The sequence below is a fragment of the Lycorma delicatula genome, chromosome 5 (assembly GCF_047948215.1).
Source record: "Lycorma delicatula isolate Av1 chromosome 5, ASM4794821v1, whole genome shotgun sequence".
NCBI lineage: Eukaryota > Metazoa > Arthropoda > Insecta > Hemiptera > Fulgoridae > Lycorma > Lycorma delicatula.
This window is the reverse complement of record NC_134459.1, coordinates 86,923,725-86,951,207: the sequence shown is the minus strand read 5'-3', so window position 1 is coordinate 86,951,207 and position 27,483 is coordinate 86,923,725. Positions and strand designations below refer to the sequence as shown.

Here is a 27,483-nt window from a genome sequence, read left to right as displayed (position 1 = left end):
TTTTACAGCCGATTACAATGGTAAACAGAATGCACTTGTAAAGGCGCCAACTGCTATAATTCTAAGTTTAAAGAAAAATCGAAAAAAAATTGTTTCTTTTGTAAATTTGATTAATTTGTGTACTTAAGTTTTTTTAATCCTATTTCAGTTAAAATGGAGGTAAGCCTAAACAAATTTTGTCCCAAACAGCAATACAATAGATCACCATAAAAAATTCAAAAGGCAATAAACTTGTACCTTAATAAAATAAAATCTATTACACGAGTAAAAAACTACTATAGGGTATTCGTAAAACGCTCTGAAATACTGTACATTTATACTGCAAAGAAAATAGTTACTGGAAATGTATAGTTTCTTTTTACTTTAAATTTCCTAGCCAATTACCATTAAATTGTAATGAGATTGTAGACACTTTAAATATCAATGACATAGGGATATTGATATTGATATCGTTACTACATTGTAAGAATGGAGTATAACAAATTCTGATGTGGATACCATATGACTTCCTTGTACGCCTATTAAAATACATATACACATTTTTTTTTAATGAAAAGTACTCAAAATTTTATTCAATTGCTACCTTCTGATATTTTTTCATTTTTTTTTTTTAATTTTTATTATTGAATTATTATTTATTCTAAACCGTTTTTTACAATGAAAGGTTAATAATTATTAATAAATTAATATATTTAAATTAAAAAAAAAAAAAGTTAAAAAAGGAGATGAAGTCGATTTCGAACTGATGTGCCATCTCCTTGTAAGATCAAATATTTCATAATTAAAATTCTATTTAGCTATAACTCTGGAACCAATGAAAATAAATACCACTTATGATATATCGTTGAAAAACTCTCAATGAGGGCTTTACTACTGCAGTTAAGAAAAAGTCCAAAATCCAAATTTTTGGGGGATTTTGAACCTTTTGGACACTTTTGGTCCAGTCGATGGGAGGTGCACAACTAGATATTACAACAGTCCTAAATCCAAAATTTCAACACACTACAGCAAATCGTTTTTGAGTTATGCGAGATACATAAGTACGTACAGACGTCACGCCGAAAATAGTCAGATTAGATTCAGGGATGGTCAAAGTGGATAGTTCCGTTAAAACCTGAAAACCGAAAGTTTTCGGGATCACAATACTTCCTTTACTTCGTACAAGAAGTAAAAATAAAAATACTTTCAAATCATCTATATGGAACAAATAATTTCTTCGTTAAAATTTTCCGTTTAAATTATATTGAAAAATTTACCTAACAACCACTAGAAAAACTTACTTTACAAATAAAAAAAATTTTTCATCGATGGTGGTTTTAATTTTGAAATTAGTCGAAGAAAATTTATTTTTCACCAAACTGACTAATTCTAATTCTTTTCATTCTGTTCTTATTGAACATATGTTAAAAAACAAACCGACTGAATTCTGAATCTCTCTTTTTCATAAAGTCTAGTAAAAAGGTATAATTTAGTAATGATCTAAAAATGCATTCGTTGTTTGAAAAAACCTATACAGCATTTTTAACACACTACATTTTTCCATGAAACGGTTTTATTTTTTTAAATATATAATAGCATAAAATGAAAAAATTGTAAGGCAATTAGTAGTTTAATGCTGATATTATTCCAGACGAGATTAATTAAAAATGCTGTACATTTATCTACGCTTTTTGCTTTATGTGCGAACGTGTCCGCGTGTTTTTATAATGTAAGTATTCTTTTTTAAAAGGAAAAAACAAACATATTGTTTGTTGAGAAAACATGAACAAAACATTTTTCTCGCTGCTCGCTGATTAAGTATTCTATTAAAAAAATTGTAAGTAAAATGTCAACAAAAATGAAGAAAAAACTGCAGTTTGTAATATTTCTTTGTTTCATTATTTAATAACACATTCTCTTTAATAACAGTAACGCGATTTGAAATATAAAGTTCATATATTCTTTGTAAATAATATGTGCAATATTTTATCAATGTGTTTGCTTCTGAAAAATCTGTACTAAACAGTTTATTTTGTAAATATCTGGTGTATAAAAATTAGTTAAAATGAAAATGTTAAATATTTTCCTGAATGACGATAAAAACAATTAAAAAAGTGCCTTATTTTTTATTCCATTCAATTACAATAACATAACTACCGGCAGTAAGTTAGCTACAGTTTCGGTTCCCAGAATTCTCGTTAATGTATCGCTGGTCAATTAAAAATTTTCACAGAGTACAACATTAAAAAAAATCCGTAACAAAAAAACCCTTACTGGAAAACCAAACATTTTTATCACATCACACTACTTTCATTTATTTATTTATTTAACCTCCGGATCTGCCGTTAGGCACTGCTTCAAAGTATGAATAATTTGTAGTGTGTGTGAAAATGCCATACCTGACCGGGATTCAAACCCGGGATCTCCGGATGAAAGGCCGAGACGCTACCACTCGCCCCATTTCATTTATCACCAAACTGTAATTGTCTCATAGCAATGAGTCCATACTGTTAATTCCCAATTTAAATTCTCGCCAATAGATACACGTCATCCGAGAATAATGACTCCAAATAACATTCTCTTCCTTGAAGTTAGCTAAGTGTGGATCTGATAAAACAAATTAGGTTTTATCAACTTTACAACAACAACTTGTTGTATGCAGGATGGACTTAGAATTTTACAGGTTAACTTTTATGGATACTCTGATGAATAAGCAGTTTATACTGACTGATTTCTCTCAATTACGAAAGTATTACCTGGAAAAGTTATCTTTTAAAGTTTTAGAATACACCCTACCTTACGATAACATGTAATCATATGATGAGTCGAAAACCTCATAGCCTTATAGCAAAAAGTATACATTTTAGATTACAGTCCTCAAAACATAAATCCTTGGTTTCCCCTCAGGAAATCAATCGTCTCCTTAAATATTTAGTTCGTTCACTGTATCTTTTATGTACTAATACAGAAATAACCAGTACTATTATTGTTTGATTCCTTTCTGAATTTTAAGTTGGTTTTTGCAGTCTTCATAGATAAATGTAATTTCCTAAAACTTTTAATCAATATTCCTATAATGCCATAAATAAACTTTTCTTCAGCCTGCCTTTTATGATTAACCTGAGAAAGACTAAAATTATTATTTTTTATAACCTTTCCGTAATCTGGTAAACTTTCTACCCAAAATTTTGTTTCTACTGTATATGAAGTAATAATTTATAATAAGTCAAAAGACTATCTAACATAAAATCAGTGGCGGCTCGTAGCTAAAATTAGTGGGGCTGCTGCTCCAGGAAATTTTTTTCTGGGCCTTTTCAAGGCCATAGTTAAAATGTTTTGTAAAGTAAAAGAACCGAAGAAAAATGAATCAAATAGAATAGCTGGAAGCAGGATAATAATCTAATTCTACACTTCATCACATTCAACAATATGGTACACGGTTTTTAAACGAATTGTGGGGTTTTTGTGTAAATTGTGCATATTCGGTTTAACCGAATAAATAATAAAATTTCAATACATATAATATTTGGTGCTTAATTTAAATTTCTATGTACACAGAAACAAATAAATAATTAGGTTTTACTAATTAGCTTCTCTTTCATCCTTCCAGCGTGTTTTTGGAAAGATTTGACAATCAAAGAGCCCTTGCTTTCCGTCATCTTCTGATCACTACTGAAAAAACAACTAAACCGCTTTCATATTCCTTCCATCAATTAAACTAGAAAGGGAACGAACAAGGAACGTTCCATACAGAAGCGGAGTAAAAAAAAAAAAAACAACTACCCTACACCAGCACGCCAGAGTCGACAGTTCTCTCTCTACTTCGCAGCCTCGCGTGTAGCTTCGTATGTGCGCATACGCAAAACAGCCAAACACCACACCGCTGGAACTGTGAAGCGCACAGTTCCATACAAGGATTTTTTTATCTTTTTCATAAACTGAGGGATGGCTACTGACATTAAACTTAAGGATTGTATATTGTACAAGTATAAAGAAAGAATTAAAAAGGGGACTTATATTAAATGTTATCGATAATATCAAGTGGAAATAGGGGTGCTGCAGTTCCACAATGCCTAAACGCGAGCTGCTATTGTATAATATTAAGGTTCAAAATAGCCTATGTTAGGTAACGAGCAGAAAGAAATTTTTGCAATGAATAGATGCTCACAGCTTAATATATCAACGTTGATCGTTCTATAGTTACACATCTGTAACTATAGAACGATCAACGTTGATATATCGAGGTTATCGTCTGTATTAAAGATCTGTACACCAAGTAACCAATAGGTTTACTTAATGGCTGATCTAATAATTCCGTTTAAATGATTGTGCAGCATTTAGATTAAACCTTTGATGATTATTTAGTTCTGCTCGGTAGACTATCATCACACGGTTAATAACATTATTCAATTTCCTAATAGCCTGAACAAAATTAAATTCTCAGAAAATACTTACAATTTTATCATAAAATATTTAATCAGAATTTTATCACACATTTAAAAAAGTCTGTAAGTATAACAAAACAAAAATATATTTTTTTTAAAAGTGAAAGATAGAGTATCACAAAATTGTTCTTCTGGGACTTTCTAACCTATTCTATTCATGAAAATAATGAAAAATGTTCATATAAACAATGTCCTAAAATGCTTCATTTGCGAATTACGGCTAGTGAAATATTTCGCTCGGATTTCACCTACTCCGGTGAAATGAGGTTGTACTGAAATTTTTGGAACGTTAAGGCGCAAAATTAGTGATTAATTATGGTTTTTGACTCGCAAAATCGAATAAGATAGGTCACAGAACTGTAACTGCGGTCGTTTTTGAGAGATCTGGGATGAAATTCATTAAATTGAGGGTAAAAACCCTGTTTTTTTTATTTCTGACGTACAATAATTTTAATGGGTAATACACGTAAAATGTTTTAAAAAAACTCGTAGAAAATTTAATTCTAAACAAAATGGTCTAAGATAAGTTGAATAAAGCAATGAAAATTAGAAAATAACGAATACAAACAAAACACATATACACTTAAGTATACCTACTAATCGTCTACAAAATTAATTAATACATTGGACAGACTGGATGAACATTCCTTATAGATACGCAAAACATACAGTCACACAGTAATAGAATCAAATTCTTTAAATCACATACTAAAATGACATTAGCACTGGCACGCAAATATTATTCATAGCGTACAAAATCTAATATCCCAACACATTAGAACAATATGTAATTTGCATACATATTAAAACGAAAAGCATAACATACAAAATATTATTCAGTTATATACGGAAGGGGATTTCCAACCTTCTTAAGGTGGCCACTATTGGAAATAGTGTTAATACAGTAAACAGAAAAGTGTTCTAGTAATTTATCTTCAAACGGTCTTTTGGAAGAAAAATTTCTTGTATTTGAAAAGAAGTCTAATATTCAATAAATAATTTTAATTAAAGTATTATCACGTTTCGTTATAAGTTTAATAAATTAAATTCATAATAAGATTGTGTACCAGAACGTCAGTCCAGCATTTCAATTTCAATGTATCATATACGTCGTGCAACAATGATTTACTTAATTTTTGTAAAACACTAAGTAAATTCTTGAAAAATAAGCATAAATTTAACTTTAGATAGTATTAAACTAATAATGGAAAATTAATCAAATAAAATCATTAACATAGTTGTTTTTGAAAAAAACATAAGTTTTGCGAATATTTATAGTACAAATTAATGGCATATGCCTAACAAATTCTATTTCGAATTTTAATCTAATAAAACACGAAGATGTTTCCTTTCCTTTTAACAGAGTTTTATTCTTTTTTTTTTTTAATATGCCGGGATACTCGTATTTGTAGTTCTAATCTAAGTCTGCTTGAATAAATCAAACATAATTATTTTTTCTCACTGTCTTTAAATCATTCACATAATAAAATGACATTAGCACTAGCACGCAAATTCTATTCATAGCGTATAAAATCTAATACCCAACACATTACAACAATACATAATTTATACACACATTAAAACCAACAAGCACAATATAGAAAATATTATTCAGTTATATATGGAAGGGGATTTCTAACCTTTTTAAGGTGCTCATTTCTTTGGTTGCTTAATTAAATATTCGTAATTATTCATGACCTTTGTTATCTATTGGCAATACAAATTATGATGAATCAGAGATAACAATTTTTGTATTTATCATAAGAAACAGATGCTTTCCGGCATTTTAATTTTATAAAACAAAGCAATGGATAAGAATAACTAACAGATTGCAATAGTAGTTACAGTATGGTTTAATCAGGCAGTCCAGTTTTAAATAAAAAATAAATAAGTAACAAGAACATTTTTTTAATTTTGACAATATCAGTTTTAATAGTTGATAGATGATGATATAAATTAGTCTAACTTTTATTCGATTCATATGAGAAAAGCAAAGGTGAAAAAAACATATATTGCTTGTATTTGACTTGTTTTCTGTCCTTTCATTTTTGTATCGAAAAAGATACTTTCCAAGACAAAACTACATTTTCATTTAGCAGACACATTATTCTTGATACAAAATGGTATAACTAACTGATATAACATACCCAAATTTTGCTTTCCATTAAATTATTTTTCTCGTTCATCTTTCAACAGAGAACTCCAATAAGTGCAATAAAAGACAAAATACCCTTATTATTTGTTAACTGTCACTCACGCTACAAGGAATCCAACAAGTAGATTATTATTGAAATTATTAATGTTCCATTAAGGTAATGACTTGAATGATTAGTTCTGTAGCTGCAAAGTGATAAAGCAATCAGTCAACAAGTTTGTAGACCTATCTGTATTTTAATCAGAGCGTAAATTCTATTACTAAAAGTAGATAAATTAACTAATTAAATACACGTGATCTTTTTCAATCAACGAATGAGTGTGTTGTGCTAAAAAAATTATTTTTTATTAAAAAAAATTCATACTTAAAAACAAGGACTAAAAACTAGATATAGTTTCCCGATTTTTCTAATTATTTGTGTAAAGTCGATCTTTAATAAGGTTTCGCTGATCTGAACCACTCTTTGTTTCGTTTAGTAGCCTGTGAATATTTTTTTTTTTTTTTTGTAAAAATTTGTTTAAACTTTTTTCTAAGTTTAGATAAATTTACAGTAATGAAAGTGAAGTTCCCGTCTTTACTGAGCGTTTTATCATTTTTAAAGGTTAATTTTAATAGCTACAATCTTATCACATATAGGTGATAATAATTTTTAGTATTTCTATCTTTATTAAGGTAAAATTGCAAACCAACGATCTAATAATTTTATTAAAACAATCATATTTGCAAAGTCTGACTATCATAAGAAATGCTAGGCTAAACACAAATTAAAAAAAAGAGAGGATACATGGGAACCATAGGCGTGTCCAAGATTTTTTGAGTGGGTGCTGAGGCAGCCTGCGAACGCCCCACCGCCAAAATAAATTTAGTCTGATGACGCGTCTGACACCGAATAAAGCTATCAGATTTATTTATTTATAAATGTATTTAAACTTTAATAAACAAAACTTTTAAAAATATAATATAAAATATTTAAAGGATTCATGAATTATAAATAAAAGCATTGATCTATAAATACTAGAATGTCATTCTACGGTTAAACAGGACCATTTTTTTTTTAATTCATAGATAACCATATCGAGATCTACATTAGCAGCAAGATCTACGAATGGCACCATCAAATTTCCTAAACGGTCTTGCGACATTCTTGAACGAAGTTTCATTTTTACGATGCTAAGCTTCGCTCGCTAAGAGCAGCTAGTAGTCGGAATCGTAGTAAATTTTGTCATTAACTGTTTAAAATTAGGAAATGTTGTCCCTCTGCCATGTTTGGGTAACCAGTCATTCCTGAGCCTTGGAAGGGGAAAAATTTTTACTTTTTTTTGTTTTCAAAAGTACCCAGTATATAATTTCGGCGCCCCTCTGAGAACGCGTGTGGGTGCCACGGCACCCACTGTGGACATGCCTATGCATGGGGACTTCATTAAACTTTGGTTTTCTATTTTTATTTCGTTTATTTTAATTCGGTAAAATATAAGAAATATAAAATATTAAGAACTACTTAACAGATGAGAAAATTCTTTTAGTCGATAAAGGTCTCAGAACGCAAATGCATAATCTTCCTCACCGCATTTGACTATTTAATTTTTTACAAATAAATATTTTGTAAATTTCTCGAAAAAACTATCGTATGATTTAGAATGTATAGTAAAACCTTTTATTTTAAAAAGTAAAAGAGCTTTAATACAAAAATTAACAAAACTAAAAAGAATAAATAAAAAAGGTTTATTTGAAACGATGGTTCTTTTCAAAATATTGTCGAAAAATTAAATGGAGTCAGATGATAGAAACATCTAAATAAGTTTTGCAGAGTACGATATAATACCCTACATTATATTTGTTAAAATCAGAATGTTGAACTGTACTTTCGTAACAAGTTTTGTAAGTAACAAACTTTGCAGAAGTCAAATAGTAATTTATCATAGTACAAGAAATGTATTACTTTATTTATTGAAATGAAATAATTATGAAAATCTATATATGAAAATAATAAAATATTTAAAAGAGAAATTAATTATAAAAAAAATTGACAAAAGATTAAACCCAGCTTGAACCTGAATTCGAATCTTAGTTTAAGCTTGCGGTAATTAATTCGGCCAATTTCATCTAATTACCTAAATACACTTAGTATAATAAAAAGCGTATAATAGAAAGCCCGGAAAAAATTTTAAACTCAAAAAGTTACGGATTTACTAGAAAAAAATCTTGAAATATTAATGGGGAATACGTGTACAATGTAACAAATAAAAACGCAACAATTTGAGAACACGATATAAATACATCATCATCACTCTCCATAAAAATAGACGAAGGGTGAATTTGTTTGTTTGTAAAAATGTGCTAACATTTTTACTTCCTTGTACGAAATAAAGAAAGTATTATGATTGCGAAAAATTTCGGTTTTCGGATTTCAACGGAAATATCCATTTTGACTAGTTTCGGCATGACGTCTGTACACACACACACACACACACACACACACACACACACACACACACACACACACACACACACACACACACACACACACACACACACACACACACACACACACACACACACACACACACACACACACACACACACACACAAACACACAAGGGAACACATTGGGGTTAGAGCCGCCCTTTTTTTAGTATACATAAGCATGACATATTAATCACAAAAAATTAAACCTTGCGTATGAAATTATGATTGTAAATTAAGCCATCTGAAACTCGTAATTCGAAAACTTCTGGATGTAAAGCAGCGATGTTATGTCTTCCGCCCAAAACATCGGCGGATGACGACGTACGAGGCGTAATTACAGATCTATTTGACATTAAATACCCCATATTTAATACAAAAAAGGATTAAATAAAACAAATTGAAATTTACTGAAAAACCATAAACCTTTTAAACGCAAAAAAGAAGAGAATATCCACCAATATTTAGTATAAAATTTAATAGAATTATTCTAATAAAAATAATTCAAATTTTTGCGTTACTAATCTTTAAAATGTATACAATTTTAATTTATTTTATTGGATTCTGAAAATGAAACAAATTGACTTCTCTTTATTTATTTCCTAAAATCAATACAGATATATGTTATTAATCTTAAAAATTAAAATAATTGTGAGAAGCACTAGCAATAAATAACATAAATTATATTAAAGGTTTTAATTTGCACGATTAGTACCAAAACTGGCTCGTAAACTTGAATGTTAATTAACAATAAACTTTGCGTATGATGCTAAATTATGAAAGACAGACCACCCGTCAGTTTGGGTAGATTAAAGTTAAAAATAAGGAAGGGACCTAGAAATATTTAATTTTGTAATAAAAAAAAATGTAATTTAAATTACAAGTAGATAAAAATTGATTTTTATATGAATTGATGGAGAGTAAAAATCTGTCCGTCTCTTTAAAGATAGTTTAAAAAACATAAGAAAGATTTTTTAGATACACTTTTATTTAAAATGTATAAAGTAATGTATGCACTAAAAAGAAGAAAAACATTTCAATTTAATAGAAACAGAATATTAAATTATTTTCAATATAAAATTCATCTATGCTAATGAAAACTACTTATGAAACGACTTTCTTCATGAAAATCAGCTAGGTTTATGGACACAAGTGATTTAAATAATTTTCTTAACACAATTTATCTATGTTAATAGAAAGAAACTTTGAATATTTTTTGTTGTAGTCACAGCATAGCCCTAAAATAGATCAACCGTTAGAATTTTCTGTCGCAAATAAAATTATTGAATAAAACCGTAATTTTTCAACTAATAAGAAATAACTAAAAAAGACTACAAGAAAGACTTAATGAAAGTTTTGAAGAAAAGCAAGCGAGATAAAAAACAAAAAGAAATAGTGTGCGAACCGAGTGAGCAATGCTAGAGTAAATTAAAACATTCAGACAATGTTTATCAATAACAGTACTTCAAATTCAAAATAGCAAAGTAAACGATAGATTAAAACGTGACCGTTGACACAGTTAATAATAATAAGTAAGACTAGCAGAGACATCAGAACAACGTGAAGCTAGATTGGAACGCGATCGTTTACGTCATTTCTAAATTAAAACTTGGATTATTCTGTAAAATTTTATTCAGACAGAATGTCTGGAGAAGAAATTTCAACAAAATAAAAAACATATCAACCTCAGGTTTGGGGTTATGTATGAAACATAAGTAGCTTACATAGCATATAATACTACTTAACACCATCATTGACACTAAGAACTACTGTGCAACTTTTCCACTGATATGGAGCCGATTTGAATCTAAACAGTCAAGGAATATGCATCTCTCTCTCTCTCTCTCTCTCTCTCTCTCTCTCTCTCTCTCTCTCTCTCTCTCTCTCTCTCTCTCTCTCTCTCTCTCTCTCTCTCTCTCTCTCTCTCTCACTCTATCTCTCTCTTTCTCTCTCTCAGCCAACTTCGAGTACATACGTTTGAAAATGCATACCTTTGAAACAACTAATTTTCAGAAGAAAATTAGTTGTTTTGTAAATCCATTGTCATCCACAATTAATGTGTCTGGCAATTTCAATCTCGCTAGCTTATCTGTAATTAAATTAAAAATCGATTCTAAATTATTGGCCGATAGAAGGACAGGCATGAGTGAGTAAAATCAAAGCATACAACAAAAATGATTACTGTTTATCAAGTACACATTTTTTTATTTATATTAACAAACCTGAATGGTTGAACCAGTTTTCAAATAAACTATTTATGTAAACCCTTACATTATTTTCCTTATTTCCTTTATTTGGATAATTTCCTGATAATAAAAAGATAATCCAGTTTATTGTTGCAATATGAGTTATTTATTTTTTTTTTTTTAAGTTAACAGATGAGAAGTAAAATTTTAATTGAATATGCAATGAATGCACAAAAACAGATTACAGTGTACTAAATGAAATTTGAAACAGCATTAACATTAAAATGGTAAAAACTGTTAAATGCAATAAACCTTATGAAAACGAACAAACGATAAATTAAATAGACAGAATGCAGCATGACTTAGAATTCATGCATGATCCCTCAGAATTAGGTAATTAAATTTCCGAATTCGAGAAAGTCTTCCATAGTCTATCAATTTCAGGAATTGGTAGACTGTGGAATCTAGCCTGAAGAAATAGTTGAAAGAAGTAAAGAGAACTGCAGCTACTTCAATACTTATTTTAAAGCCGAAATAAAATTACGTGAACCAGAGGTACTGTCTTAATCTTAACAACCGAAAACTTTCGAAAAATGTTGTATGTTTCATTCAAGGCTTTACGTTTATTTCTTTGACTGAAAAGTATATTTTTGAATTTTTTATATTTTCTTAAATTCTTTTTATTCATTTAAATTTTTGTAGTTTTCGACCAGGAAGATACATGGCGTTACAAGTATTGTTTATTAATAATAAAATTTTCTTTAACGTATTTATATAATTTCAATGGTCTATCTTAGATTAAAAATGATTTAACCATTCTAGAACTTTCTGAAACAGTACTGTGGAAATCAAACATAAAAAATTGTATTCTCACTAAAAAAAAAATGTCTATGTACCTCTGATGTTTAATGAAAGATAAGAAGAACAGTAATAAACTATTGAGAAAAATTAAATCAGCTGACTAGTCAAGTTGTAGACAACAGATTCGAACATCCTTAAATCAATACTTAACACAAATTTTTACTTCTGAATCAGAGTAATATAATTTTAAAATGGTTCGATCATTAGAGATCGATCAACAAAACTGTTTAAAAAACAAACTATATATGACCAATCCCCGTAAAAGCGTGACGTAATTTTATCAACCATGTAAATCATCATTACAAGATAAGGTTAGTATTAAATATTTACACAAGTCTCTAGTTTTATCCTCTGTAAAAATATAAATAAATAAAATAGTTAAAAATAAACGCCTCTATAAATATAATTAAAACTGATCATAATTTATCTTACGAGTTGTCATTGGATTTTGTAAATAACTTGTTCAAAATAGAATTGGGCATTTTATTATCCAAAAAGTAAACATATCAACAAAAAAAATAAATGAAATTGTTTATTCATCACATGAATGTAAAGAATAGTAATTATTTAGAAAATGACGCGCATTCAAAAATCAATCATGTTGTTATGGTCATCGTTTAATCATAAATAAATAAGAAAAATGGGAGATGTTGAAGTATCAGAAGTCAATTATGACATAAGTATTCAAATAACTATATTTTTATATACCCTATTATAATGGAAATGATTCGCACATAGCAAAAGAGGGACAAAACAACACCTTCCACCCGAGTTACGTACCTCTAGGTTACCAGATCCCTCATTAAAAATTTCTTAATTCAGTTCTGTACAAGTGTAATATATTTTCGGACTAAATATTGGTTTTGCGTGCAATTATTGGCTCAACCTAACAATTGGCTAATTTAATATTTCAGGTTAATTAAACGAGGTTTAATTAGACTGAAATCAGTCGACGTAAATTTCAATTAAGTATACTTGAGAATGAAAAATAAAACACTAGATGTAAGTACAGGCAAATTTGTCATCAAAATAGGCTGTATTTGAAAATCCTTACCTACCAGATTGATCTTTTGTCAAACGCATTTCAAAAAATTTTTGAGTTTTTCAAAAATCTATGGGACGGGGATGTTAAAAATCTGGAGTTAAGCTTCCCTCATCACCCCTAACATATGGATAAAACATCAATCGGTAGATAAGGATTTTCAAATAAAAATACAAATTGACTGTACTAATAAGGATTTTATGAAAATGAGAAAATTGTTAACACAAGAGTATACAAGAAACAAATTCAAAACATTACCTTCGCCACCACGTGAATACGTCGAAAATTATAAAAAAAACTATTAAATGTATATATTTACACAGCGTGGTGAAAATTATTGACGTTTGATTGTGCGTCATCTTTCTAAATAATTAACAAAGTAATATAAAAAATATTTTTTTTCACAAAGCATGTTGAATGAGTTTACTAACGCACATTACGATTCTAAAAACGTTCACGACTAATACGATCAAGATTACTTCACTTTGTAAGTTGCAATCCTCTTCCTTTCTCCTCTAAAAAAAAACCAAAACACTTTTCATCCTTAGATTACTTTGATGGGATTGTGCCAGCTGTCATGAGGGGAAAGAGCTTTTTTATTGAGACTGAATGAGGTGGTATTTCCAAGGGATTCTGGTTTCTATCCTGATCTTACGTAAAACGTAACAATAACAGAGTTCCCTATTGGATAAATTGGATAATTTTTTCCCTACTGGGAAATTTTTTGATTTTATCTATATAGGTAGTTGTTATACTACTAACTGTAATGATGTTTCAGACTACTGTTTTGAAATAGGAAAAAATATGCAGGAATATGAAATGATTGCCAAAAATAAATAATCTATCGCAAGAACTATCTTTTATTTAAAAAAACAAAAAAAAACGGTTCTACTATTATGGTAGGAAAACAGTTCTAAAAACACAACCCGAGTTGTTGATCGTACGAATGGAAATCAATGTTAGTTTCGTTAGGACCGTATAACAGCTTTTATACATACAACTTTAAACGAAAATTTATTAAGAAATTATTACATTAAACTATCTTCAATTTTAAACGAAATTTTATTTTAAATTCTATGATTATTCAAAACAATCATTCTTATTACAAAAAAAAATCTAGGCTATGTGACTGAAGAATTAATACGATGATTTTATTGACAAGACTTGTTGCTTTCCTGGTAACGAACAAATTCGCTGCACGAGAGAGCTCTATGTGTAAAATATAAAATTAAACTGAAACAATCGATTGTTCAAGTAGTTCTGTTGTTAACGGGTAGATGTCGTCGTATATACCTAAAACGTCGTTTCTATGCATACACGCGCGGACTCTTTGAAATAAAAGTACATATAATAAATAAATAAATTTATTTATCATAATCAAAATTATTACAGTAAATACGTAAAATAAATTAATCTGTTAAATATTGCTTTTTAAAGAATGATTGAAAAACAACAAATAAAATGAACAATAATAATACTTCATTAAAAAAATAGTTCTACTGCTTCATCAAAGTTGTACAAATAATACAATTAAAATAAGGTAATATAAATGGTATTTTATAAGGAACTAGCTGACCCGGCAATGCTTCGCTATTGTTAGATATATATATATATATATATATAAACGAACACAAATGAAAGTTTGATAAAACATTAAAAAACTGAACATTATGGAACATCAATATTTAATCTTAACTTTTTTCCCTCTTCCAATTTTCATCTCTTCCCCTTCTTCCTTTTTTCACAAAAATATTTCTCTTCATGTAATTAATATATATTCTGAATATGAGCCAAATCACATATCATAGATACTATTTTTCAAAATATCTAGACCCCCATCACCACCTAGCAGATCCATTTGATGTAAAAATATTTCTTTTCGTGTAACATATATATTCTGAATATGAGCCAAATTGTACCATAAATACGATTTTTTGAAATATCTACACCCCCATCACCACCTAGCGGATCTATTTTATGTAAAAATATTTTCATGTAACAAATACATATTCTGAATATGAGCCAAATTGAACCATAAGTAAAATTTTTTTAAATATCTCTATCCCTGTGCCATCTAGCGGGTCCAAACTAAGTAAGAAACCTTCACGGTCATGCACACAACAACTCACAAAAGTTTCATCACAACTGGATGAATGGTACAGGAATGCATACAGACAAACAAACAAACATTCATTTTTACATATTTTTTAATATTACGGTAGCAAAATTAAATGTAATCATAAAGATGCAAAGTAATTCTAGCTGGGGTTATCTGAAGCAGTGATGGCAGTACTAATAAAACACTGGAGGAGATAGTGGCAACAACAAAAAGTTACCTGGCCTAGCAGTCTATCCTTACTACATGTGTCAACTAAGTTTTCTAAAGTTTATGAGCAATACTAACTTAAAGCAATAATTAGTCTGAAAGCAGTGTGAAAACGATTAAAAAAATCATTACATTCTTATGCAATACTAACTTAAAAATAATTAGTCTGAAAGCAGTGTGAAAACGATTAAAAAAATCATTACATTCTTATGCAAGTATGAGAATCCATGATCATGACATCTGAAAAGTACACTTGCACAATAAACTATACTAATTATCTTGAAATTTCATTACAGTTAAGTGAGAAACGTTTTTTTTATTACCTTTTGCACAAAACACTTTATTTGAAAACAATTTATTTTTCTAATATTGGGGGTTCAGTTTAACACTATAAAAAAATAATATTTCATAATAAATTTGTGAACATGGTGAACTTCTATGAAAATTCTGAAGAAATGAATCTGACAGCTTTACAGAAAATATATTATTGTCACAAAATAAGAGTGTAGTATTTTACTGAGCAGGTGTATCTCTTTGAGAATATGATTATCATTCAATAATTAAAGATTGCCCAGGAGAAAAACCAGTTTATTTAATCAACTACCAGCAGAGGCATGCCATAGGCACGCCCTCTGCAGCTAGGCCCTCTGGGCAGGTTGCCCTGGAAGGCGGCATCTCAGAACGGGATTATTAGGTGTCCAAAACTGATTACAAATTATGTAAAAATTTTTTTTTTGAATGATGAAAATTGATATAATGAAAGTTAAATTAGAAATTGATACTAATGAAAAGGGATTTTCAATCAGTACATTCCGGTACCTAGTTCATTATTTTATAAAGAAAGACAATTACATAAATAAAAAAATGTATTGGTATATATTTCGCATATATATGCAATATATCGATATGTAATAATATAACAAGTATACACTAGACCCCTGCGAGACATGTACTACTAATGAATTGGGATTTTCCTAGTGATCAGTATATTTCAGTGCTGAGCAAAGGGTAACACACACATACAAGTCCTTTCATAGGGCAGATTTGATATTCCTTTCACTTTTCAACATAATCTTAAACAATAATATACTTGTCTCATCTCTAAATCAGCATATTTATGCCTGCTACAAAGAAATCTTTATCTTGATATTGTAGCCATTTTTGTGTTTTTACTGCCACTAAACTTCTTACTGCATAGAGCCTACGTTAGTGACCAAACAAGTAGAAATCTGATGAGGCACCAGGACTGCATGGGGGGGGGGGGTATGCGGTAGTATTTCTTAATGCAATTTATTTAGGTTTCTTGGATTACCTGAGCTTTCTTAGCCTGGGCATTATTGGTATGTAGAAAGATACCTTTGTGCTGAGATTCTGAGCATTTTAACAATACTGTCTTCACATTGCTGACAAACATGTCACAGTAGTATGAGCCATTTACTGTACAATGAGATTCTACAAAAATTTAGAAAACAGCAGGCCTTTTAGATCACAATTGATTGTCATCATGATATTTCCTGCTGGTGGTTAGGTTCAAAATTACTTCATGCTTAGTTTTTTTATTTCAATTCCAGTTGATACCATTATTTAGCTCTGTGCACATATGAAGGGGGGGGGGAGGACTTATTAACTGTCTTGGGATCCACCTTGTGCTTGTTTGTGATGTTATGAACTGTTCACACATACTTGTAATTTTCAGTTATAATCTCGACTAGTCAGTCTTTTTGGATGGAACAATCTATGAAACTTTCAAGCACCCTAGTTGAAACCTCAATCGGACATCAGAACGATCCAAACCTTCTTTAAATTTTGTAAAAAATTCTTCTTGTAAAAAATTCTGCAATTCGTTCAACTTTGTCCATATTGTTTGGCCATAAGAATAAAAATGTTAACCAGATTTTCAGCTTTGGAAAATATCACTCCTCAATGTTCAACTAAATTTCAAGAGGACTCATCAGTGCAAAATTAGACTATAAATCAAAAAATTGATCAAAAGTTAGAGATAACAACTTGCTCTTGAATATTTGGAACAAGTTTCAATTTTTCAGGTTTATTTTTACTGTTTAAAACATTACGACGGTATTATAACCACATTATTGTTTTGCCTTCATAGATATTTGTGTCTTTAATTATAGAATGACCCTAATATTAAAACATTTTTTAAGTAATTATTAGTTAATTGGATTGTTAATTAGTTTTCATTCCTATTGTTACTATAAAATCAAAGTACATTACTCTATGTAAACATTTTATTTTCTATGTGTCTTTCATGATCAATCATAAACATTTTTTTCAGTCTAAAGCCTTGTATAAAATGATAGTATTTGTTTGTCAAAACACTACTACTATAGAGATATTTCTACCAGTGGTTGGTGATTAATTTACTTGAGACATCTGCCCTACAAAATTCTTAAGAGGAAATAAAGGTACTATTTTATTTGGACAGATAGATAATACAAATATTTTTTCATAAGATTTGTATGAAATCTTATGAAATCCCTCATTTTATCACCTTACAATTCTTAAATATCTCATTTACTTTAACCATGAGCATTCATCACTGAATTATAGTAATATAATACATATAATGATTTTTTTTCTTTTGTAAAATATACATTTTGTAAAAAATTTGTATGATGTATTTAATTTGCCAATTTATTATTATTATCATAACTTCTTATTTAATTTACAATCCTATATTTGTTATAATACATTATTGCCATCATATTGTATAATTATTACTTTTAAATTATTGTACGACTTGTTTTGTATTTATTAATTTTTTTTTTTTAATTAGGAGCACTTTTTGCAAAGTACATATTTATTATTTTGTTAAATATTATATTTTTTAAGTACTTTTGCTTAAATAAAATAAATCACATATTGTTAACATATTTCAGTAAAAATACTAGATTTTCTTTTTTAGGCAATCAGGTTTAAAAACAAGGTAAACAGATGATGTTGTACAACTACATCATCTAATGTCATTATTAAATTCATATTACAGATTTTTCAAAACAAAGATATTCCACATAAGACAGCTTAAAATATGTAAGGAGGATATTCTAAACATGTGGTATTCTTTAGATAAATAATATCATATAAATAAATATAAAATACAGAAAACCTGTAATATATTTGGTAGAAAACCCTGATGTAAAATCCACAAGTACCATCAAAGAAAAGTAAAACCAGCATGCATCCCAGGGTAACAAACAATGAGACTGATACAGATTGAATGAGTTTTGAGGAATAAATGTACTGGGATGCAGATTATAACAGAATGTAATAAAATCTTGAAACAGTGTAATGTAATTATATTTAATACACAGCATTGAGAATACAAATATATGCTTTTCAAGGAAATAGATTATGTGCTTGTGTTTACGTTTTTGAAAAAGATTTTTACCATGAATATTGTAACAATGTAAAACTTATGATTTATGATTCATAAATCAAAACTTGTGTATAATTTTATGATTCAACTGATATCAAAACAGCATATACAAGTTATGTGTATTTATAAGCAAAAGGTATTAATTGTGTGGTCGTATTTTTTTTAATACACCCCAATGATTATAAGAAAATAAAACCTCCTCAAGTTGCAAAAAGCAATTGATAAAAATTACTAGTTACTGTAGAGATTTTAATAGTTCTTTTAACAATCATAAAAAACTTAATGAATCTATAATATTTCTTCTTGAAGCTTAGAATAAGGAACAAAGTGAGATTAATGAAGAGAATCATAAGGTTTTACATAACACTACACTGACTGTGAAAAAGAATTCAATCCAAACTGTGAGATTCCAATGGAATAGATGGAAAATCCTGTTACAAAGAGTGATAAAAATTTAAAAAAAAAATAGTTTTTACATTTTTAGCCAAGTCAAAAGTTAGGGCCAATAAGACATTTTATTATGAAGTAAATTATTTATACAAAAATGAATGACTTAAGTAAGAAAATTATTTAAACTTAATTGATTTTAGTAAAGTCAGCCAACATTCATTACATTATCAACCCTTTAACAAATGTAATGCGGAACTGTGAATCACAATCAGTTAGTAAAACTATTTTGAAATCTGTTTTGATGCATATTTTTCTTTATCGCTTATAAGAATCATGATGAGAGCTGAAAAGGCCACTTATTTGTCTGTCATTGACAGTGATTATTTTTTCTGGACTGTTCTCATCCATAATGTCACTTCATTTTTGGTACTGTCAGTCAACGTGTACAAATTAATGCTTCCAAAATTTTAATCTGCATTTCAGTTGAATGTTTTTTATAATATTAATTTTGATCATAAATAATACATTTTTCCAATTCATGATACAATATAATTTAATTTTTGCTACATTCTCAGCATTTTTGAAATTATGCTACTAGTATTGTATTATTACTAATATTATATTGTAGAACTTATGTATAAAGCTACATAGGTAATGAGCATTTAATATTTACTACATTCAACTTCATAAAGACACACCTTTTGAAAATATTTGCTGAGCTTTTTAATGATTAATTTATGAGACTGTTTACAAGAAACATAGAAATTATGCTTTGTTACATAACTTCTCACTCTTAGCATAAGAAATTAAAAAAAAAAAAATGTAAATGATGGAATCACAGTTAGTATAATATGCCTTTGGATTCTACTGCCTGTCATAAGAGGGGAATGGGAACTCTGTTTGTATGTTATATATTTCAGTCTGATATCTCAGCTGTATTCTGAGATGTAAACAGGTATACTCAGAAAAACCTCAAACCATTCTTTTCTTACGCTTATTAAAATCCATATATTTTTTTATAAAAAGTACCAAATAGCATTATGAGAACAGAATTGTTGCAGTATAATTATTTATTAATGCCATGCCATAATTATTTATTTATTAATTCCATCCTTCGGATTCCAAAGTATACTCTGATATTTCCACACAAGTGGGATTGGACATGACAGTCTCTTGCTCATTGAAGGAAGAATGATAAAAATATATTGTTCTGGGTTGTGGGTTTTTCTTTACGCCATGATCAATCAGTAAGTTGCTCATCCTCTTATTACCCAGTCCCTTAGCCTTGGTTTCTTTTTTCTTGGATAAATTCATGAACACTCACTAAGCCTAGTGGGCTTGTCTATTAATATTTTATTAGATTCTATTAATATTTCCCTTGATATATACCATGGATACACTATGCTGTTTGCTTTAGGATGGACTCTCATTGCCTACTTGGATGCTACACAATGAGACTAATCAAAAGCCATACAGCCTATAAAACAATCCTGTTATCTAAAACCAAACCACGTAACAGTATGTCTTATGTGGCAAATAACTTGTAATCCTGTAAATAGTTCAAAAATTGTAAATGCAAATGTAAATGTAAAACATTTTGCATCAATAAGCAAACAACTACTTTCTTAACAGTAGATTGCTTGCTGTTAAAAATAACTTAATTAACAATATTAAAACATATTTAAAGATTAATTAAATGATTGAAACATTTTTATTATTCTTGATGAATGATGTTTAAGACAAATTCATTTATACGTATTTCTGTGTCTAATCTACTAAAAGATTGACATTTTTTTTATAATTTCAGCAGAACTTTTTAAAACAATTTCTCCCGAATTTAAGATTTAGGCACACTCTAGTCAATTCCTAATATTAATAAATTAAGTTATATTAATTAAATACAGATGAACTGAAGACATTTACACAAGAGTTTGTAAAATTACATAATTTAATTTAAAATATCAAAAACTGTTAAAGATAACAGGATTCATGTTCATTTTTATCAAAAGATTTGATAAACGAAATTACAAATAAAAGAACCAAATAAATGAAAATACTTAATGTTAATATTAAAGGGGTTGGTAAAGGACATCACTGAAAAATGTTATGAAAAATGTCAGTCAGATTCACAAAGTACTGATTCACTATATATTGTGGAAGAGTAAAAAAGAATGTTGATCCTGTAATGGAATACTACAAGCAACCCAAGTCAATTATGCTATAAAATCCATTAATGAAATAATTGTAAACTTACCCTTAGGAGCAAGGCTAATATCTCCTCCCATGTAGAATGGTCCTTGCCTGGTTACAATTTCATGTACTATAATTGCAAAAGAATACACATCTCCTTTTTGAGTACCATCAGGAGGAGGATTTCTCATTCTTAATAACTCTGGCGCAGTCCATAGCAGTTCTGTAAAAATTTATAAACAAATTATTAAACAACCTTGTTTCATAGTAATGAGTGTTCAACAAAACATACAAATTTGTAATTTTAAAAGTTTATAATGTTCAAAAGTGTAAAAAATGGTAAAATGTGAAAAAAGTTTCACCTACATGTAAAAATACAGATTATGTAACAGTTCAAATTAGTTAAATAAATAATTCTGAGTTATTCATATGTCTGCTTATAAACAACTATTTCAAGAAAAAATTATACAAGTAATTAGTAATAATAAATAAATACATGGATAACAAATTGATATTTATATTTCCAGCTGATTCTCTCTATCATCTAATAATAATACATTTCTAGCAGGAAATCTTTCTCAAAAAGGAAGAGGAACTAAAAATAAAAAAGTACTGTATCAAAAAACAGAGAATTTAGAACTTTGATATTCTTTTGGTTAACAGAAAATTTCATGCCTATTGCAACCCAAAGTCAGTCAAAGCTTCTTCAAAACAACTGATGCATATTACAAATATTCTAAAAAATGTTTTAAATACCTTGCAATATGAACTTTGAATTCCTACCTTTGAAAATTCTTATGTTTGCCAACTTTATTATGATGATTATTAACCACGATAATTTCAGAATTGTTAAAATTTTGGAAATACAAAGATCTCTAATTTCAGAAATAAAAAAAATTATTCTAATCCTAAAAGTATTATTTCAGATATTTTTTTTTTAAATAAGTATTTTGCTCATATTACTGAATTTTAACAAGTAAAATTAGAATTTTTTCGTCTTTTTTTTATACGACTATCCAAAAAGGAGTATAATGTATTTGGGGTGCATGGTATGGTATGTATGTATGTATGTATGCATGTTTGTTCCACCGTAGCAGCTCAACTATTTAGATGTATGACCCTGTGTTGGAATCCTTACATTATAAGGAGTGTCATATAGGCTTATATATATGTTTAAATAAATTAAAAAAAAAAGAAAAGATTATACTATAAACAAAATTGTCACCAGCACATTCTTTAATTATCCTATATTATTAATTAGGAGCAATGTTTGTCACCAATGTTTTTTTGCCAGTTGTTTTTTAATTTTTTAAATTTATCTTCTGTGTGTAACATATATTATTTCCTTTAGGACTGACATAAATAACGAAATGTATTTGCTATTTCAATTTTATAAACAACTACTAAAATTATTAAAATATAATTTTTTTAAATATAACTGATTATATATATATTATTTGTCTATTTAGTATTCAGTGTGATCTAGTCTAAGGAATTAATTAATGCTCCCACATCACATTTTACTTATTGTGAATGCCTGAAGTAGTATTCAGCGGCACTTTTTTGCTCAATCTCTTCAGGATAGGAATTAAAAAATGTTGAACCATATTGGATCAATTAAATAGACTAATTTAGTATGGGAAGTGCTTTCTAAACCAGTATCATATTTTTTGCAGTTAGGATTTGAAAGCTACAGGGTAGTGATCAACAGTTGACAGCATTGCAGTTAAACATACTATTTTAAAGTGGAATAGTTATTTTAAACTGGACACAATCACTCAAAAATGTAAAATTAATAATTTAACATAGCTTATAAGCATGATAACAGAGGATGATTGCTGCAGAATGTAAGACAGACTCTACCCCTAGATTTCTGCTACTGAAAACATAATTTTAAAGCAGTTTAAAAGTACTGGTTCTTTTATCCCAAAAAAGAAAGAAAATGTGGTTGTAAAAGCAATACCATTTCTAAAACATAGTGTTTATTGATTATAAAAAACAAAATGGATTCCTTAGATTATATGCTGTAGATTTAAATAAAGAAATGAGAAAAAATGGTGATATCTATGTGAGTACTGTCACACAAAGATTCTGGGTAAGTTGGCCAGAGAGCACACTGACTAATGTAAAAGCAAATGCTTACTGCAATAAAGCATAAGAACACAATGGAGATTTCAATTTGTATACAATGGGCTAAAACAAAAAAAAGAGTATACAGCAGGAAAAGAGTTTCAATGAAGATGTTCAAATGAGGCTACATCATCTTCTCAAACTTTGCAACCACCAAAACAAACTCCAAAGAAATGTTTTTGGGGCTCTACGACTTTTCATGGACCAGAATCATCGGTTTCAGTAAAAAGAATGATGGATTATAATAAATGCATATCTTTACTCCAGAGAAGAGTGGTTACTCTTACAAAGATTGTTTCCAATACATGATTTTTTTAGTAAAATCTTGTCCCTTGCTACACATCTAAAAAATGCAAAAACTTCTTCACTGAAAATGGTATAAATATGCTTTCATGACCTAGCAACTCACCAATCTTACAAACAGTGACAGGAGGTAATTAAGAACAAGGGAAAACATATCAATTGTTAAAATATAAGTCTGCACTATAAATTTATTGTTTTAAATTATTACTGATTTATAATAAAAATTTAAAAAAATCATTTCTATATAGATAAATGTTTCTGTAACATAGATAAATGTTAATGTATAGATAAATGTTACTTAGGTAACAAAAAAGAAAAGCAGAAACTTAAATTTTTTTTTAAAATGATAGAAATTATTCAAATCAAAAAAGAATTTGTTTTTTCTTATACTTACTTTAATAAAATAAGAGTAGTATTATGTTTAATTTGTATATGATTTAAATAGTTACTTCAACCAACATATTTAATCCTAAATATTCTTAAAGAATTAATTTTTTTAAAAAATAGCCAAATAAAATACTCAATTAATAACATTCCTCATTTGACTATAGTCACAAAGTACTTGACTCTATCTTACTCTAACAAGTGTATTAAAAGTAGTTTCCAATTACAAATGTACTAACTAAATACATTTTTCGTAAAGTAGAATTTACTTTTACTCATCAAAGTACAATAGAAAATATGATAAATAAATAAGTAAACATAAAAGGAAACAACTTACTTCCAGGGAAAGATTAATTTTTAAAAGTTTGTCATGACTAGTAAGTAAGTAATCCCCATATGGAAGATTAGATAATAAAATAGTATTCCACATACTATGAAAAGATTTTACAAACTTAATGAATTACTATAACTTAATATTTATTTAACTTATTACCTTAATATAACTCATGCAAATATAATTGACACAGTGTAATTATTCTACAAGTAAAATGAAAACATTAATCTGTTTACTTGATGTTGAGTAGAAGTTAAAATTAATTTATATAAAACACAAGCTTTTGTTATCTGTAATTTATTCTGAATAACATTATAACATATTAAATATCCTTGAAGTTTAAATTATGGTTACTTTGGGTGCATTATGAAGTATAAAGAATAACATTAACTGCCTTAGTAGTTCAATCAGTAGTGCTGCAAGAGGTTTAATAAGTAAAAGGCCTGATTCGTGGTTTGGGGCTGAATTTTTTTTTCAATTTTAATTTTATCCCATCTATGTACGTATGTTCTAAAAAAATAGAAATTGTACAAAAAAGTTAAAAAATTCAACTTTGAAAAAATCCTTGGGGATAGAAATGTTTATTATTAGTAATGCTAATAATTTACACATTTCCTTTACTACTTTCACTTGAAAATTAATTAAGTGTTTAAAGTTTTGTAATACATAATTGTAAGTGTATTGTAGTGAGTTAGCGATTAACCATCTAATCACACTTTCTTGTGATAAGGTAACATTAAAGACTCAAAGGAGAAATATAACTCCACCGATAATTATATGAACTATATCTTTGATGTAAAGCTTTGATCAGGGCAGGTTCTTGACTCCTTATATTTTCTGCAATTTGTGTGACCCTGTTGACTGGTTGGCTGGATGGATCTTATCACATATTTGCAAATTCAAGGTTTGAAAAAACAGAAGGATCACTTCACAGAGTACTATTTTTGTGTAACAAAGATTTCAGGGACAACAGCTACTAGAAATACTGTAAATATCCTGATGTTCCCTCTGCTATAAGATCAGTGTCTCACAGTCCATAGTGTCGAATTCCAGTATCACAAAAAACATCTCATTTGTGATCTAAATTTATTCTAGCATCACAACTGAACGGATGGAATCATTTACAACAGAATATTAAAATAAGTGCTTTCCATGACAGGCAGTGTGAATTTGAGCATTTCTTCCAGTATGAAGTCTTCATTTGCTGTAATGATGTGGAATCTTTATTAGAAGCTTTGAGACATATTCACCATCCTGAAGAATGGATCTTTATAGACTCCTAAAAGCAAAGTATGAAAGCAGTCCTTCATGTTGGAAATAATATCTTATCAATCTCTTTAGCTCACACAGCTCACATGAACTTGTGTTGGATATGATTCAATATGAAAAACATTTGAGGCATATTTGTGGAAACCTGAAAGTGATTGGACTGTTACTTGGTTTACAACTTGAATACACTAAATTTTGTTGCTTCTGTGTGAGTGGGATAGCATAGATAGGAAGAATGATTTATGTCAAAAAAGGATGGCATAAAGAGAAACAATAAATGTAGAAGAAAAGAATGTTGGAAGTCCAGCACTTGATAAAACCTGAGAAAGTTTATTGTCCACCACTACACAATGAAAAATTTCATTAAAGCAATGAATCATGAAGAAACTAAATTTCCCTTTTTTAAAAAACAAGTGATGCTTAATATAAGTGATGCTAAGATAAAGGAAGGTATATATTTGTTGTATTACAAATAAGAAAACTAATGAATGATATTAAATTTGAAGACAGTTTGAATGACTGTGAGGTTTCTGTGCAGAAATCTTTTAAAAAGTCTGTAGAAAACATCCTTAGAGATCATAAAGTAGATAAATGCAAAAAACTATTGAGTTTCTTAAAAAAGTTTTAGTTTAAAATTTACTGAGTTCCGTAAAAACTGTAAAGCAATTGGGATTTAATATCTCACTACCAATCCACTTCTTAGATTCTCATATAGAATTTTTCCCCAACAATCTTGCAGCTGCAAGTGATGAACATGGAGGACACTTTCAACATGAAAACACGCTATCAGGGAAACACGCTATCACGCCAAGAATACTGGCTCACTACTGCTGGTATCTCAAGGCTGATATACCTAAAGCAAACTACACCAGAAAATCCAAAAGAAGCAGATTTTTAACATGTAGAAATTGCATGTATTATATTGTTATACTATTATTACACTTCTTTTTTTTTTTTTACAATAAAAACAAAGCTTTTTTTACAATAAAAAATGGCAACTACAAAAAAGCTATGCCTGATAAAAAGAAACTACTACTTGTATATTTGAAAAATCAGCCTCAAAAATACCAAAAGATTCAGCTATTAACATCCTTGTAACAAACAAAAAATAAAATTTTGTTGTGTAATTTTTGTGTATTTGCTGCAGCATACCTCTTATGTAATACTATACCACTATCTTTACCCAGCAGAACATATAGTTACAAAAGCAGTGTCTATAATAGTGCAGGATAAATTAATCACCCATACCTAATGTAAAATTATTTGTTGAGCAGCCTTAGTTCATAATTGAGAACAGTAATGTATTCCTAAATTAAATTACCCCTACCCATTCTTCTCATATGTTCATCAGATGGAAACTTCTTCATGTGGTATGATGTGAACAACTATGAATAGAATAACTTCTCTTTCAAATACCAGTGTATTTGTAGATTGAGAATAACTACAAAAAAATTTGCTAAAATCATTATTTAAAAACATTATTTTGGTAATTTGATAAACACTTATTTTTTCTGAATAGCTTTTAAACTATATAAGTTTCATCATTTTTAAGGGGATGAAAAGGTTTACCTAACAATTATTAGGCTAATTCTACAGTCACTGGAAAGAAAACAAAACCCTGGAGTTACATCC

The 27,483-nt window shown here is 28.7% G+C and overlaps 1 protein-coding gene across 1 annotated transcript in view; it reads right to left on the bottom strand.

The window, feature by feature from the left end:
• LOC142325158 (atrial natriuretic peptide receptor 1) overlaps nucleotides 1-27,483 on the bottom strand; it is a 1,463,037-nt gene that overhangs the window by 447,645 nt on the left and 987,909 nt on the right. The window contains exon 15 of the mRNA XM_075366562.1: nucleotides 21,496-21,654. Within this exon, the coding sequence (XP_075222677.1) occupies nucleotides 21,496-21,654 (159 nt within the window). The remainder of the gene's footprint in view (nucleotides 1-21,495; nucleotides 21,655-27,483) is intronic.